We start from the raw sequence: 17,286 nt of genomic DNA, 5'->3' as shown, positions 1-17,286 counted from the left end.
ATTAATAAACAAACAAATTTTAACAAATTTCCCACTTTTCGGAGTGATTCAAATTCGGATCAGTCAAAAAAGACGATTGACCGATGCAAATTCTGTGTGAAGAAATAGCTGGTTGTTAAGCAGCAAGCGGGGAAGCCGGCCACCCACATCCTTACCAATCATGACTTATCAGTTGTCAGCGGGCTTCCCCACTGACAGATGAATGTAAAGAAAAGAATGCCAGCATTGCCCAGCAATGGAAAAAAATCGGGGGGGCCCCCTCAGTCCATACCAGGCCCTTCGGGGCCTATATTTAAAAAAAACGACGTTGGTTCTCCCCTAAAATCTATACCAGACCCTTTATCCCGGCATGCAGCCTGGCAGGTCAGGCAAGTGGGAGGGACGAGTGAGGGCCCCCCCCATCCTTAACCATACCAGGCCACATGTGCTTAACATGGGGGGGTGGGTGCTTTGGAGAAGCTCTGCCCCCCACCCCAAAGCACCTTGTCCCTATGTTGATTGGGACAAGGGCCTCTTCCCCACAACCATGGCCTGTGTTTGTGGAGGTCTGCAGGCAGGGGGCTTGTGATATGAAAGCCCCTTTTACCAAGGGGGCCCCTTGATCCCCCCCCATGTGAATGAGTATCGGGACCATAGTACTTGTACCTATTAGAATTAGAATAGTAAGAAAAACACACACAATTTTTGAAAAATCCTTTATTATAAAATAACTACTGCAGGCTCCTCCTCCATTTGACATTTCTTACATAGTTAAGGGGCGGGGTCACTTGTCTACTTCACCTGGTGGCACTGCCCCGTTCTGATATTATGGATCGGTGCATGCTGGGGCCCTGATGTCAGAAAGGGCGGTGCCACCAGGTGTTGTAGACAGGTGGCCCGCCCCTTACCTATATAAAAGATGTGAAATGGGGAGCCTGCAGTATGCAGAGAGCCTCTATGACGGTGAGAGCGTCTTTTTTTATTTATTTTTTGGGTGCGGCGGGCGTTGTGATTGATGACGTATCTACATCGGGGGACGCTGGGTTTTTTTTTTATAATAGAGGATTTTTCAAAAATTGTGTGTGTGTTTTTATTACTTTTTGACACTTTTTTGGGTGAGTTGGTACAGGTCCTATGGTCCTGATATTCATTCATATGGGGGGGGGGGCGGGATCTGGGGGGGTCCCTTGGAAAAAGGGGCTTTCAGATTACGACAAGCCCCCTGCCTGCAGACCACCACAAGCACAGGCCACGGTTTGAGGAAGATGCCCTTGTCCCCATCAACATGGGGACAAGGTGCTTTGGGGTGGAGGGGGAGAGGTGCCCCGAATAACCCACCCTCCCATCTTAAGGGTATGTGGTCTGGTATGGGTTAGGAGGGGGGTCTTGCTCGTCCCCCCTTTTCTGACTTGCCGAACTGCATGCTCAGGTAAAGGTCTGATATGGATTTTGAGGGACCCCACGCCATTTATTTTTTAACATTTTGGCGTGGGCCCGGTATAGACTGGGGGGGGAGGTCCCCATGTCATTTTTTTAAACATTTTTATATTGCCGGGCAATGCCGGCATTCTTTTCTTTCCATTCATCTGTCAGTGGGGAAGCCGCTGACAGCTGATGAGTCATCGGTTGGTAAGGATGCGGGCGGCCGGCTTCCCAGCCCCCTGCTTAACAACCAGCTATTCTTCACACAGAATTTGAATCAGTTGATCATTTTCGACCGATCGGAATTCCAATCGTTCTGAAAAGTTGAAATTCGTTAGAAAATTAATAAACTAAACGAATTTTACCGAAAATTAAAATAAATTTTATAAAAACTATAGAAAAGTAAACTAATTCCGGAACCAAACTTAACGAATTCCAAAACAAAATGAAATTAGTAACATAACGAATCTATCCGAAACAAAACAAATGTTTCCATTCTGCACGTCTCCTAAGCGTGCCCAACCCAGATATAGCAGTTGTGTTCCTGCCTCTGGGATCCGGGTCGCCCTGTGGATGCATCGATTGCCCTGAAGAGGTCTGGGACACATGAGTATGTTTGGCTTGAGGATTGATAAAGTATCAGCGCTGCTTTCTCATTGTGTATACATATGCACAAAAAAATTCCTCACTGTTACTCTTATTAATCAGTGTTATATCAAAGTGCTAGTGCTAAACTATATCAAATGTAAAAAACTCTACAATATATAATCATATTCATAAATACTAATAAATATCGTGCATATAAATATAAAGTGCTGTAGTGATAGTGATCAAAAAATATGTAAATAAAATAATAATAAATATCTCCAGTGCAAAGTTCATATAAAAAGTTGTTCATAAATTTTTTAATAATTTATATTGTGCTGAGTGACAGTCTTTGTGCAAAACCAACAAATCCACAACAAAGTGCTGAGTGCTTGCTCAGGATATTCTATCCAAAGTGCCGGTGCTCCTATATTGTGAGTGGGTGCTCCCGGTCCGGTCACGTCCAACTTCCGGTTTCCGGTTTGTACGGGTGGAGCGCACGGCCATAGTTTGGCAGCCCGTAGGATCTGTGAAGGCGTTTTTTATGCTGGTCCATATGTATAAGGACTCTTTGGATACCTGTTGGAGAGATTGTGGGGCCAGGGGTACTATACTCCACGTATTTTGGAAGTGTAGACGATTGTGGAGCTACTGGGTGGCCATCTATGCTTTGGTGGCCTCGGTTATGGGTCTAAAACTGCCAATGTCGCCTTCATTGGCTTTACTAAATTTGGGTATCCGTTCCATTCCGAAAGGGCATAGATGTATTGTCTCACATATCTTAACAGCGACTAGAGTTAATGCGGCGGTGGCTTGGAGATCTACCAAAATTCCCACTGTTTACAAAGTCATCAACCGAGTGAGAGTAATCCACTCGTATGAAAAGTACTTTTTTAGCTCAGGAGACAATCTCCCAGTCTTCCAGCAGCAGGGGAGGGGGTGGCAAGCAAAATATCCTAGTTGAGCGTGAATTCCATTCACTTGATTGTAATCTTTTATTGCTGATTGTTAATTGACTACAGGAGGTTATGGTTGTTGGGACTGTCCAGTTGATGGTCTACTGGTTTTCAACTTTGACTGTTGTCTACTTTCTTCTTTTTTTTGTATTGCATTATGGCAGAGTACCTTGGGGGCCTGATCTGTCCTCTACTCTTAGCATGGCAGGAGGAGGGTGAGAAGATTGTGGATCTATAGTCTCTGGGGGCCTGCAGAAGCTCTGATGTGGGATTGACAGGGGGGGGGCCCGGGGGGCATCGGCACAGTAAGCTCCCAGAGGGGTGTCGGGCCTCTTGGGTGCCTCGCCTCGGCCTTCAGTGGCGCCCTGGCTATGTTATTTTGGCGTGATCTTGGGGCTCTCCAAGAGCTTTGCTAGAGCCTTGAGGTACTCTGTACAATTTATGTACAATTTATGGTATAAGCTATACTTTCTCATGATGTATTACCTTGATCTATGTACTGCTAACGGAAAATATTGTTGTATGTTGAAAATCTTTAATAAAAAGCTATTGAAAAGAAGTCTTTAGAAGACTTATTCTTATACCACAGGCACTCAAGAGATGATTTATGAGACTTCTGGTGTCATCTGTTTGCCAAGGTTGTAGGGGTCGGGGCCTGATTCTGTTTGTACCGAGGGGGGCGAGCTCATCCAGGGTGGAGGACAGAGATCTATTGTAGACAGAAGTGGTTAGATTGTGGCAGGACATGGGTGAGATTTAGAGGTGGTCAGTAGCAGGGAAGAGAAGGGTTAGGTGGCAAAGGTTTCTATGGATAACTGTTAGGTGGTTGGAGGGAGAGGAGGTGAAGGTATTGGAGATTATGAAACTAATATTGTGGTGATCAGAGAGAGAAAAAGGATTGTTGGAGAGGTTGCACAGAGTGCATAGGTAGGCAAATACATAGTCAAGGGTGTTGCCATCAGAGTGAGTAGAAGCATGGATCGATTGCTTCAGGTCAAAAGAGGAAGTTCGATTGAGAAGTTTAGAAGTAGCAGGAGTGTTAGTTTTAATAGAAATGTGGAAGTCACCGAGAATGATTTTGGGAATTTCAGAAGAGAGAAAGTAGTGTAGCCAGTCATCAAGAAAGGTTGATACGGGTCCAGGAGGCAGATAGATCACAGCACTTCTAAGAGAAACTGAAGAAAGTAGTTAAATACAATTTGCCTCAAATGAGGAGAGTGACAGAGAGACAGGTGGGTGAAGTACCTGAAAGATGCTATGTGGGGGTAGAAGGATTCCCACTCCACCTCCCTTCCATCCACAGAGTCTGGGAAAGTAAGTCCAGAGAAGGCCATCATGGGAGAGGGAAGAGGGAAGCAGGAGAAACATTGTCAGATTGGACAGAATCTAGAACGTTACAGACAGAGCAGGTGTTCCAAAGGATGCAAGAGAAAGGGAGGATGGTTTTGGGAAGAAGATGGTTACAAACTACAGTAAATTGTGTGGATTGCCACTGTTGTCAGAGGGCATGTGGTGATGGGAGATTTGGGTACAGTTAAACGATGGAGGCCCAGGGTTTGGGGTTTAATCTCCAGAGGTTGGGAGAAGCAGAAGGGTGAGGGAGGTAATATGGGATTGCAAATTATATGAAGGGACATGCCTCAGGGTTCTGGAGTTTTTATTATCATGTGGGTTTAGAATTAGCAGGAGTTGGTAAGTGCAGTAATAGGGAGAGGACAGAAGTGAGGGTGATATATACAGGCTGTGGGGTGGAGAAGAGGAGTGAGGGAAAGAGAGATTAAGGAGTGAGGACACAACTATCAGGATTGGTAGAAAGCGCATGTTACAGAGAGGAAGGAGATCAGAATGGGGAAACAAGGTCACCTGCAGTCCATTTGGTGTTTTCAAAGTAGTTTGCTGTGTATTCTCACTTTGTGCCATCGCATAAGTGCAGAGCCGAAGTGCGCCCACTTAAATAAAGAACCCACTTATAGAAAGACGTGTGCTCCACAGCCATATTTAGTGTGGTAACGTCGATGAACCCCTTCAGGGTCAAAGCATTGCCCCACTTACAGGGCTGAAACATTTCCTTCATTTTGGAGATGTCACCTTTTCCACCAATGACCCTCTCACCTCATCAGTCTATTGTAGAATTACTACACCTATACTAACAGTGTCACGCTTACCCCTAACACAGGTGGTCTGACACTATAGCTGGCTTCTTTGGTCTTCTCCTATTGCAGCCCCCTGTCCCATAAGGCAAGCAGGCCTACCGGTACTCAGTTGCCCCCTGGACAAACGGAGAGCTTGGAGCATATGTTACAAACGCAATATCACAAAGATGAGACTGCGGGCTTGGCTGGCTTCAATCAGGTTTGGTCTCCACCCAGAGACTGACCACATCAGTCATCTTGCAGGTGGACAGACAGACATAAAAAATGCATCACAGCCAAAACCAGGATGCTGGAATGAGGAGCAAAAGCACAACTGTCAGGAACCATAAACCAGGCAGAAACCGAAAATGCAGTTAAAATCACACCTTTAATGTAATAGCAAAAATAACACAGAACAGGAATTTAGTCAAAAACAGAAGCCAGGGTTTGGAAGTCAGAGCGGGTAATCAGACAAGCCACGATCAGAAATCAGCGTTGTCAGAAGCCAAAAATCAGGATCAGAAATCAGAAGAGACGTCAGCCAGGCCAAGTCATAACAGGAACAAAGCAGAGACACACTAGAGTGTTTACCAGGCGAAGGCACAGAGGAAATCAGCAAGGCAATTAAATAACAAAAAGGGTCTGGCTGTAGGCTGGACTAATGAGGCAGGTAATAGTAACCAGGTGAGTCACTGTGGAAACAATGAATGGCTGGTAATTACCCGACAGCTGAGCAGCCTCTGTGCACCGAGTAGAAAGCTTCTATTAATAGCAGAAGCCCAGCCCTGACAAAAACACACTCCTGGCAAATGGATTTTACTACTTTTATTAGGGGGGGGGGGGGCTATTTAGGGAGGATTGGAATATGTCTGTCTTTATTTTTAAGGATTCAATTAAGAAGAAAGAGGGAAAAATTTAGTAAATATCCGGAATATTTTTTTTCATAATGATCCCAGTCTCAGATATTCATCCTAAAATGTGATCAGTAAAGTCTCCGGAGTACACGGAGATCACAGGAATATGATGTGCCCTGACAAAGCCCAAAGACAAGGTTCATGCTTCTGTTTAGGGGAGGTGGGATGCACCCAGGAGAAATGATTCTTTGTGTGCCGAAACCCCACACAGCACCCTCCACAGCTCCTCCTCCCAATGTCCCTCCAATCAGAGTCAGCGAATCCTATGACACCACACTGACCTCACAGCTCCTCCTTCCAATGTCTCTACAATCAGAGTCAGCGAATCCTATGACACCACACTGACCTCACAGCTCCTCCTTCCAATGTCTCTACAATCAGAGTCAGCGAATCCTATGACACCACACTGACCTCACAGCTCTTCCTTCCAATGTCCCTACAATCAGAGTCAGAGAATTCTATGACACCACACTGACCTCACAGCTCCTCCCTCCAATATCACTCTATCCGACTCTCTTTATTTCTGGTGCTCTTAGGATGTGGGCTGAACCCCAGGCCTCCTTACATTCAAAGTAGGTCTGTTGGATCTGCATTGTATGTAATATAAGAAACCTCAGCATGAAGTGAGGTTTAAATAAAACAATATAAATATATTCAATATAGTAGAAAACAACTACTAGATATATAAGGTGCAGTGGTGGTATAAAGAGAAAACCACTCTAGAGAATTATCTCATCAAATTATAGATGCAGATCAATAATACCAATAATAGTAATACAAGACAAAAAACAAACACATGAAAGAACCATGCGGAAGGGTATAAATAAGATCCATGTAATCTAACTAGTAAAAAACTTTATTGGTTGACAAATTCCCTGAATGTGGAACACATGAGTGAAATGATCCCCTCCACCAAACACAGCACAAATAACAACACACCAGACCAATCTAGAGTGCACTAACTGTTCCTGAGGAAGCTTGTGTACACTCAGCAAGCGAAACGCGTCATTGACAATATACCTTGATGGGGTCCTGGACTCTTTTTTACTTTTACATTTTAATTGGAATTTTAATTTAAAAATTTCAACAATAATATTTACAACTATTTGTTACTTCTGACTCATTGCTTGGTACATGTTACAACAGTTAGGAAACATTCCCGTACCCCTTCTTCCTCTTGAAGACACCAGAGCCTTTGGGATCTATTATTATTTGATATCCATCTGCACGGATTCAGGCAACTTTACCTGCATGTCTGTATTCCAGCGTCCACCTACTACGGCTCATAGAGCTGATTTTGCTGCCTGGTTACATCTGCTGCTTAATTAAATCAATTGATTCTACCTCACCAGAGTCGGAGGTGTAGCCTTGGCCAGCCGGACTTTGAAGTGTAACTATGATCGAAGTGGATGGATAGTGCAAGCGCCAGCACTGAGTACTACTAGTGCCTCTCCGTGCCCCATATCTGGAGGACCTTATCTGGGGAGTTTGCCTTGCCTTTCTGCTTTACCATGCTCCTGTCCTTAGAGATCTATAGCTTTCTTCAATTGCTTTTCCACTACTGATGCTGCCAGCCACTTCATTATTCACATCAAGTGTCATACCTTTTGTGGGTACTTGCCTTATCTCTACTTACTTTATGAGGACTAAGCATTGATGCCCTCTTTCTATTCTGGATCCCATGTTGCTCAATAGTATCTCCGTTTGTTAGGACTCATCAGGACCAAACTTCCACTGAATTTTTATAAGGAATGCTCTATATCACACACTGTTTTATTTTAGCATGAGGATGTTGGTTTAATCACTACCTTTATGGTAGTATGCACTGCTTGATTTACACCCTTGTGGCTTTGTCTGTCTGAGATTTCTCGAGGATCAACACTTGTAACTCCCTTGTGGAGTAGTTGATACCCTGCACAACCACTCAGGAGTACATCAAATGTAGCACCCTCCTAGGTAGGTGCTAGTGAGAGAGTATAGGTTTTGGCTTTGTCTGCCTATCAGAGGAGCAGCAGGGAAATCTATATTGCTTTCTACCTACCAGAGAGCAGTATCTGTGAGTTAGGGCTGCTCAGTGTGTGAGTCATTGGGTCTAGAGAGTGTTTTACACTGATCCAATAAGGAGGCATGTTGGGACAGTGGGAGGAAACCTGACCAATGGGTACACAGGCTTTGATACAGTCACAGTGATTGGCAGAGATTGGTTGTCTCGTTGCATTATGGGATACTGTATAAAAGCCAGGAGCACATGTGCTGCGTGGTCTTTAGCTGGTGAGCAGAATCCCGGAGGGAGGGTGGCAGCTGCCTCCTCCTCTGTAGTGGTGTCACATGGTGACAGGCGTTCAGGCTGGGGACCAGAGGAAAGGAACTGAACCTAGGGGTCCAGGAGAACTGACTGGAGGGGTAGAGACACTAGAGACCCTCGAAAAACAGTATCGTGGGTACAGGGGATCGTGTCCAGGGGCCTGACCTGAGGGGGACCACCCCGGTGTAGGATAGTCAGAGGATGGGTGTCAGTCGGTGGAGTGAAAGGGGATACTAGGAAGGTATCCTGAAGATAATCTATACTATCAATTTATCTGCACAGAGACTTCATCTAAAATCCACCTAGTGGCAGGGTGAATCAGCAGCCTGGCTGCATCGCAAGTAAGAAGTCCTCAACCATTGTGAATAGTTTGATTTGGAGTATCCCACTCTTCCCTTCTCCCATCCCTAATTAAATAAAACAACAAAAAATAACTACATCCCCTAGACTGTTTATTGACTGAGCCAAGGAGTAAAGTGTTAATTTATGCATGCTGCAGTTGCTATTGGTAACCCAGGGGGACCCCGAAGGTGAAGAATTCAGCAGTCCTCCAGGGGGCAGTGCTACACAAACATGTTAGTGCACTCTGGATTGGTCTCGAGTTTGGACAGTTTTTTACCATTGTCACATTTTATATGTTGTTATTTATGCTGTGTTTGGTGGAGGTGATGTTCTAATCATTTCATTCATGTGTTCCATATTCAGGGAATTTTTCTATCAATAAAGTTTTTTACTAGTTATATTACATGGATCTTATTTCTACCCTTCCACATGGTTCTTTCATGTGTTTGTTTCTTGCTTTAAATAAAAAGAGACCTGACCAGTGAGGTGAGGAGGATTCTGGGAATGTCATTTATTTTACTATTTGTGTTCAAATCTAGAGTTTTCCTCCTGTGAAGTCTGGAGATCATATGACCATCACATTGCCTCCACCTCCCACCCTGATAGAATAGAGAAAAAGAAGATTTGAGAAGTCACCAGAGAGATCATCAAGTTACCGACAGAGAGATCATTGAGTTGCTGATAGGAGAGGTGAGCGGTGCTGGGAAGGACGTCATGATGGAGAATCAGCCGCCCCTCACATCACCGGGTAAGAGGAGACTTTATTGTAAAGGAGAGAGCAGTACGGAGGCTCCACCTAAATCCACCATCATCTCATAAACACATAGAAACAATGTATTCAGTCAGTGTGTGTGTTTCCTACAGATGGATCCAGTAATGGGAACCCACCAGAGAGATGTCCCCGTCCTCTGTATTCCCGGGATTCCACACAGGAAGGTCACACCATCCCTCACCATCATCAGGTAGATGAGGAACAATCACTGATAGTTATAAATTATACACAGATGTGTCTGTTACAGTATGTGGTTTATTATAACTTACAGAGTGGAAACCCTGGGGATTATAATATTGTTTTTAAAGAAGAGTATAAAGAGGAGGATGAGGAGTATGGAGTGATGGAGGAGTTTTCAGAACACAAGGATCTAATGAAGCCACCTAATACCAGGAACCCACCAGAGAAATGTCCCTGTCCTCTGTATTCCCGGGATTCCACACAGGAAGGTCACACCATCCCTCAATGTTACAAGGTTGGTGGATTGGTGTTGTGGAAATTGCATATTTAACAGTGGCTCAGTAAATGATACCTTTCTTTTGTAAAGATTTTGGAAGGAAGTTTGGCCAAGCCTAACCCCCCCCCCCCCTTCAAAGTCACTGTACAATGGATAAACAGCCCTTTTGTCCTCAGGACAAATGGTGTTGGTTTGGGGAGATGGTATATTCCTTAATCACAAGTCTAAATGACTGCTCAAAGCTGCAAGAAGTCAGTCTCACACAGGAACATCCATGAAGCAAGAAGCTAAACCTGACTTCCCTGAGCCATGTGCATTGGAATGAGACTCCATGGCTGCATAATTCTTTTAGTTAAGTATATTTGCTTTATCTTTATCTGTATCTGCTAGTCTTGTATTATGCTCCTAAATATTGTAATAGTTTTGTATGTACAGATTGTTTTTGCATAGTAAAGCACATTTACACACCACAAAGGTCTAAGTTTCCTTGGTTGTACCGCAAAGTAACCGCGCTAGAAACGCACGCAAAACATTTGGGGGCTCGTCCAAGATTTGCGCTATGTATTAAACTGAAACAGACCTGTTTGTTTTCTGTGGTGTGGTGTGTTGTGTAGCTTGTGCTAGGTAAAAAATGCTGCGTAAGCTGTTTAGGAAAAGCAAGGCTGCAGAGGTTTCTGGTGTCCAGAAGGAAATGTGCAGTTTACCTATCTGGGCCAGAGACAATGAGTGGGAGTCTCTTGCTAAAGTATTTGCAAAGTATGCTTCTCCTTTGAATAAGACTTGGGGTGGTAAAATCTCAGATCATTTTGTAGATTTTAGCCTTAAGGGGTTGGATTTAAGTAAAGCAGAGAAGAGGACATTTTCCACAGTGGGCTGGTATTTTCTTCATGCTCTCTATACAGAATCACAGAGAAGGGAGAAGGCAGAGGCAGAAGTTAAGTTATTGAAAGACCAGCTAGCAGTTGCTTCAGAGTGTGTGCGTTCAACTGCTAGTAGGGCTGATGATTTGCAAGAGCGGTGTGCAGCCCTCATGACCAAATCAATTAATGCCTTAAGGAAAAGAAAGGGACGTAAACCTGTTAGTAAAGCCAGGGTACGTGCCATTGTCACATCCCAAAACTGGGATTGTGAGGATGTCTCCTCCAATGATAGTGAGGATGAGGAGATAGTGTTTGATGTTTCTGATGATGATCATCCAATGGGAAAGAAAAAGTGTGCCAGACCTCTCATTACTAAGCATAGGAAAAGGCAACATGATAGAGAGGATATGGCAGATGGGGAGGTGCATTATCGCAACCCCAGAGATGTTGAATTTGAAGAAGTCAGGGAGTTTACACAAACTGAACTCCAAGAGCTGGCAAAACAATGCAAACAAAGGTCCGGGGAACCCCTATTGAGTTGGCTCTTACGTTTGTGGGATGAAGGGGCGGACAGTGTTGTTTTGTCAGGCAAGGAAGCAGTGGCTTTGGGAGTGTTAACCCATGATCCACAATTGCATCAGGCCATGCGAAAAGCCCGAGAGTTTAGTGTGAATTTTTCACTCTTAGACCTCGTGAGAGATGGTATAGTCCGAGTATACGCTAATCCTAGTGACCTGGAAAATACCTACTCGTGGAGAACATTAGGAAAAGGTATTTCCAGGTTACGTGAGATGGGTTGTATAACCGGAATAAATACATTTCCTGAATGGATGGGTCCAGATATGGAACCCTTCACGTCTGCTCTGCGCTCTAAGCTAATGAAGTCTGCACCATTTAATCTCAGGGCTCCTTTATTGTCTTTGCTGGGAGGCCTGGGTTTAAACAGCAAAATTCATGAAGCAACAACCCTTTTAAGCCAGTTGGGGGAGCTAGAGGAGACTAAAACAAAACCTGTCAGGGCAGTAGATAAGGTCAGACAGGAAGAGAACAGGCTGAAAAGGACTTTTAAAGAGAAGAAAGGGAATGTGGGAAAGAAGACAGGAGGTGAAGAGAAAACCAGGCTAGTTATCTCTAGGAAACAAATGTGGGTGGACCTATTAAAGGCAGGAGTACCTAAAAGTGAGATAGATGGCATCTCTACTGCAGAAATTTTGAAGCGGTGGAAACATTTATTGGGGAAAACTGTCAGGGTTAGAAACACTACTCCTAGTGAAGATAACATCAGCCTAGATTTAGAGACAACAGAACAGACCCCTCCTGTTAGTCCCAAACCCATTCCCAAAACTGAACATGAACCCAAACCCAAATCCCTTTATCCTGGGGAGGAGTTAGAGAGAATTAGAAAAGGGGATTGGGAGGTCCCTTATCCTTTATGAAGGGAAGGTGGGTCTCCTGTAATAGCAATAAGAACAGTGACAGCAGGAGACCGACGCCCATATGCACCTGTCACTGTATGGTGGGGGAAGTCGTCTCCTCCTACACATGTCATGGCTTTAGTGGATACTGGAGCTGAAGTTACACTTTTGCAAGGAGATCCTTTCCATCACAAAGGAGAAGTGATTTATGTAGAAGGTTTGGGAGGGCAAACCACACCAGCAGTTAGGACACGGGTGAAATTGGCTATTGGCAAGGGACCAGGATTTTGGACAAATGTTTTGGTATCAGAGTTACCTGAAAATATTCTTGGGATGGATGTACTTCAAGGTCAGTCTATTCAGACTGAACAAGGTACATTCACATTCGGGTATCCTGATAAAACGTATCTGGTCAGGGCGGTGAAAGCTGTGGTCAGAGGTCATGCAAAATGGACCCCTGTCTTTATTCCTCCACCAGAGAAGCCAGTCTGTCTCAAGCAATACAGACTTCCTGGAGGCCACAAAGAAATTGGGGAGACTATTCATGAACTGTTAAGAGTAGGGATCCTTAGACCTGCTGTAAGTCCATTCTCATCTCCGGTGTTCCCAGTAAAGAAACCTGATGGGACATATAGAATGACTGTGGATTACAGAGGTCTAAACAAAGTGGCACCTCCATTAAAGTCAGCTGTACCTGATATGATCTCAATCATTGAGAAAATTGCTAAAGAGGCAGGAGAATATCATGCTGTGATAGACCTGGCTAATGCTTTCTTTTCGATTCCAATAGACCCAGAGTGTCAGAACCAGTTTTCCTTTGTGTGGAATGGCCGCCAGAACACTTTCACTGTCCTTCCTCAAGGATACCTTCATTCTCCAACGATTTGTCATGGACTGATTGCCCGAGATTTAAGCACCCTAAATCTGAAAGTCGCTGTGTTTCACTACATTGATGACATCATGATCTCTGGAACAAAGGAAGATGTAACTGAAGCACTGCACCTGCTGATACAGCACATGGAGAACAGAGGGTGGGCTATCAACAGAGACAAAGTCCAAGGACCTGCCACAGAGGTGAAATTCCTGGGAATGATGTGGACTGGGCCACAGAGGAAAATTCCAGAGACAGTTGTGCAAACTATCCAGGCATTGTTGCCACCTACTACCAAAAAGGAGGCGCAGAAGTTCATTGGAGTTGTGGGATTCTGGAGATCATTCATCCCACATCTTGGACTGATTCTGAGGCCTATATACAATGTCACAAGAAAAAAGACTGAGTTCACATGGGGTTCAGAGCAGCGGACCGCATTCCTGGCTGCTAAAGAAGCCATTCTGCAGCATCAAGGATTGGGACCTGTGAGACAAGGAGTACCATTTCAGCTGGATGTAGTTGAGCAGGATGGTACAATATCTTGGAGTCTGTGGCAGCCAAATGAAAAGAAGGGACTGAGAGCAATACCCATTGGATTTTGGTCCAAACAACTTACAGGGGCACAGAAGAGATACACGCCCCTAGAGAAGTACCTGTTTGGGGCCTACACAGCACTTCAACACGTAGAGACCATTACAGGAAAGGACACAGTCACCATCCATACTGTGTAATGTTCTGGTACCTTTGGTACCCTAATTCCACTTTTCCTTAAGTGTATGCGCCCCACCATTCTCTTTTGGTAAGGTGCGCATACACCTTTAAGACCGATGCTGTCATCACTGAGCGCCGCTGGAGCGGCTATTTCAACCGCCGGCGGTCTCACTCACATTGTTCGTTCAACACCGCATAACCTGCCTTGAAGCTCGCATGCTTGCAAGCATACCTCGCTATCGGAACCTCGCTGCTGATCCCTGTATCCTGCTACCGGATCATCCGCTCTTACCGAACCTCTCCTCTGCTACTTGCTACTAGTGATAAGTACCCCACAGGGGAATCATCCATAACCTTCATACTAAAGCTTACACTATCTAGCTCTGCATACTAAGGACTGTTACTACATCTGCACTATCTAGATTGCTAGCTCTTGAGCCTACTATCATCTGCTCTTGCACTGGGTTAGTCTCTCCTGTATGTTCATCTGCTATCCTATCATCTACTACCATACATGATTGCTAACCTATCTGCATCCCATCTGCTACTATCTCATTCTTAAGAACATTCCTCTCAAGTGTCTGTCACCTATCATCTCTACTCAACCTGTCTCTTCAGCCTATCACCACTATACTACTATATACATAGATCACTCCAGGAACATCTTATTGAGTGTGTGTATTTGTATGCTGAATTGAGACTATCCACATATGATGAGTCTTGGGAGTTGGGATTGGTATCTCAGCGTTTCTCTACATGACTACTGAAGTGGAATATTTCTGCAGCTGCAAATCCACATTATACAGAAAACGCAGGAGCGTTACAGATTGAACGAACCTAAAATGGATTCAGCAGAAATAACCACTCAGGTGACACAATTAAAACAACAAGTAACTGCGTTAATACACGCACTTACTGAATTAAAAGAAGACAATCAGGCTCTGACGCAGCAGGTGGCCAGACTGACACAACTTACCGTTGCTCAGTCCCCTGAACCCAAAATAAATCCTCCTTTAGTATTTACAGGCGATCGCAAAAAATTTCGCAAATTCAAAAACGCATGTGAGTTACTTTTCTTGCTAAAACCCCGTACCTACCTTACTGATCATATCAAGGTTTGTACTATTATTTCTTACCTAACAGGCGATCCACGGGCCTGGGCAGACTCTCTCTTTGAGAAAAACGATCAGCTTCTCAACTCCTACGCCTTATTTCTAGCAGAACTTACTAGCCTATATGATGACCCCAATAGGCAGAGTACTGCCGATCTTCAATTGAGGTCCTTAAAACAAGGTAGGAGACCTGTGGAAGACTTCGTCGCAGAGTTCAAGAGATGGACCCTTGATTCAGAGTGGAATGATGCATCTCTGAAAACTCAATTTAGGCTTGGCCTATCAGAGGCTGTTAAAGACGAGCTCGCCCGAGCATATTTCCCGAAAACCCTGGATGCATTGATACAACTCAGTATCACCATAGATAGAAGGCTACGAGAAAGAAAGGCTGAAAAATGGGAATGCCATTATCCAGTTCTTCTCGGATTTCGGCCGTTGACCCTACTCCTATGGAGGTAGGAACCATACGCCCACCTCTATCATCTATGGAAAGAGCCAGGAGACGATCTAGTAATCTCTGCTTGTACTGTGCATCCCCGGATCACATGATAAACGTCTGTCCCCTTGTCTACAAAAAGAAGGGTGAGTGTTCATATGTCCTCCTAGGGGGATTGACAACTTCAATTACTAACCCTTACCTTTTTGTTCGCTTGACATTACAGTGGGACCAGACCAGGATTACTACTAAGGCCATGATTGACACAGGATCTTGTGGAAATTATATTGACATACGTTTTGCTGCTTTAAATAAAGTCCCTATTATTTCTAAACCTAAACCTGTCTCAGTGAGTCTTATTAACGGTGTTCCTTTATCTTCTGGTCCGATCACTGATCAGACACAAGCACTCCTAGTCACCACTAACGAGTCTCATATGGAGACCACCACCTTCGACCTAATACCTTCACCCCACTTTCCCATTGTTTTGGGACTTCCCTGGTTACACACACATCAACCAACCATAGATTGGAAGGAACGGACCTTGGCCTTCCTCTCTTGCTATTGCGAGGGTACGTGTAACCTCCCGTCTTACGGGAAGATCCTGTCTGTGGTGACAGATGAGATTGCACCACTATGTTATCAGGATCTGTCTGAGGTTTTTCTTGAGAAAAATGCCCAAGCACTACCTCCCCATGGGGACTATGATTGTAGTATTGATCTACTCCCAAATAGCAAATTGCCGTTCGGTCATGTTTATCCTCTTTCGCAGGATGAACTTTCCCATCTCAAAGAATATTTGGATGAGAATTTGAAAAAAGGTTTTATTAGACCTTCCACGTCTTCCACAGCAGCAGGACTCTTTTTTGTCCGCAATAAGCACTCAAGTCTCAGGCCTATCATCGACTATAGGCAATTGAATGCTATTACAATAAAAGATCGCTATCCTCTACCGCTTATCCCTGAGCTCATTGAACAGGTGCGTGGAGCTACCTATTTTTCAAAATTGGACCTGAAAGGGGCATACAATCTCATTCGAATCCGTGATGGAGATGAGTGGAAGACTGCATTCAGAACCAGATACGGATTGTTCGAATATCTTGTAATGCCATTCGGGCTATGCAACGCCCCTGCAGCCTTTCAACGATTTATAAACGATATTTTTAGAGACTTACTGGATGTCTGTGTTGTGGTATATCTGGACGATATACTTATATATTCACGATCCTTGTCTGAACATATAAAACATGTAAGACTTGTGTTATCGAGATTACTTGCACACAACCTATACGTGAAACTGAAAAAATGCTTGTTTCATAAAGAAGAGGTACTGTTTCTAGGCTACATCATATCCAAAACAGGAATCAAGATGGATATGAGTAAGATATCCTGCATTCAGGATTGGCCTACACCAACCACCCGCAAAGCGCTACAGCGATTCCTTGGATTTTCAAATTTCTATAGGAAGTTCATCAAGAACTTCTCTGCCATTGTGAGACCCCTCACACAACTCACTAGCATTAAGAGACCATTCAAATGGTCAGATGAAGCAAATGAAGCTTTTCACCTGTTTACTTCTGCTCCCATACTACGCCATCCAGACCCATCCCTCCAATACATTCTGGAGGTAGATGCGTCAAACATGGCAGTAGGAGCAATACTCTCCCAACGACCAACTAACACTTCACCACTTCATCCAGTCGCCTTCTTTTCTAAATCCTTAAGCAGTCCAGAGGTAAATTACCCAGTGGGTGAAAAAGAACTGCTTGCTATAAAACTGGCTCTGGAGAATTGGCGACATCTACTCGAAGGCACCCGATTACCAATACTCATATACACAGTCATAAAAATCTTCAATATCTTCAGACTAACAAAACTCTCTCTCACCGGCAGGTACGATGGTCACTATTCTTCCTAAGGTTTAACTTCCTAGTGACCTACACACCTGCAGATAAGAATAAAAAGGCGGATGCACTATCACGACTAACTGAAGAAAACTACTTCGAAATCCCTTCCG

At 44.3% G+C, this 17,286-nt stretch overlaps 2 protein-coding genes across 2 annotated transcripts in view; one reads left to right on the top strand and one right to left on the bottom strand.

The window, feature by feature from the left end:
- The window catches only part of LOC309549119 (uncharacterized protein), a 2,919,967-nt gene that overhangs the window by 2,379,961 nt on the left and 522,720 nt on the right, over positions 1-17,286 (top strand). Inside the window, exon 24 of the mRNA XM_082249156.1 lies at positions 9,679-9,882. Within this exon, the coding sequence (XP_082105282.1) occupies positions 9,679-9,882 (204 nt within the window). The remainder of the gene's footprint in view (positions 1-9,678; positions 9,883-17,286) is intronic.
- The window catches only part of LOC309549117 (uncharacterized protein), a 4,285,597-nt gene that overhangs the window by 3,856,252 nt on the left and 412,059 nt on the right, over positions 1-17,286 (bottom strand).

This window comes from Pelophylax lessonae (assembly GCF_965119305.1).
Source record: "Pelophylax lessonae genome assembly, chromosome: 3".
NCBI classification, from domain to species: domain Eukaryota; kingdom Metazoa; phylum Chordata; class Amphibia; order Anura; family Ranidae; genus Pelophylax; species Pelophylax lessonae.
This window is presented reverse-complemented; position numbering and strand designations above follow the sequence as displayed.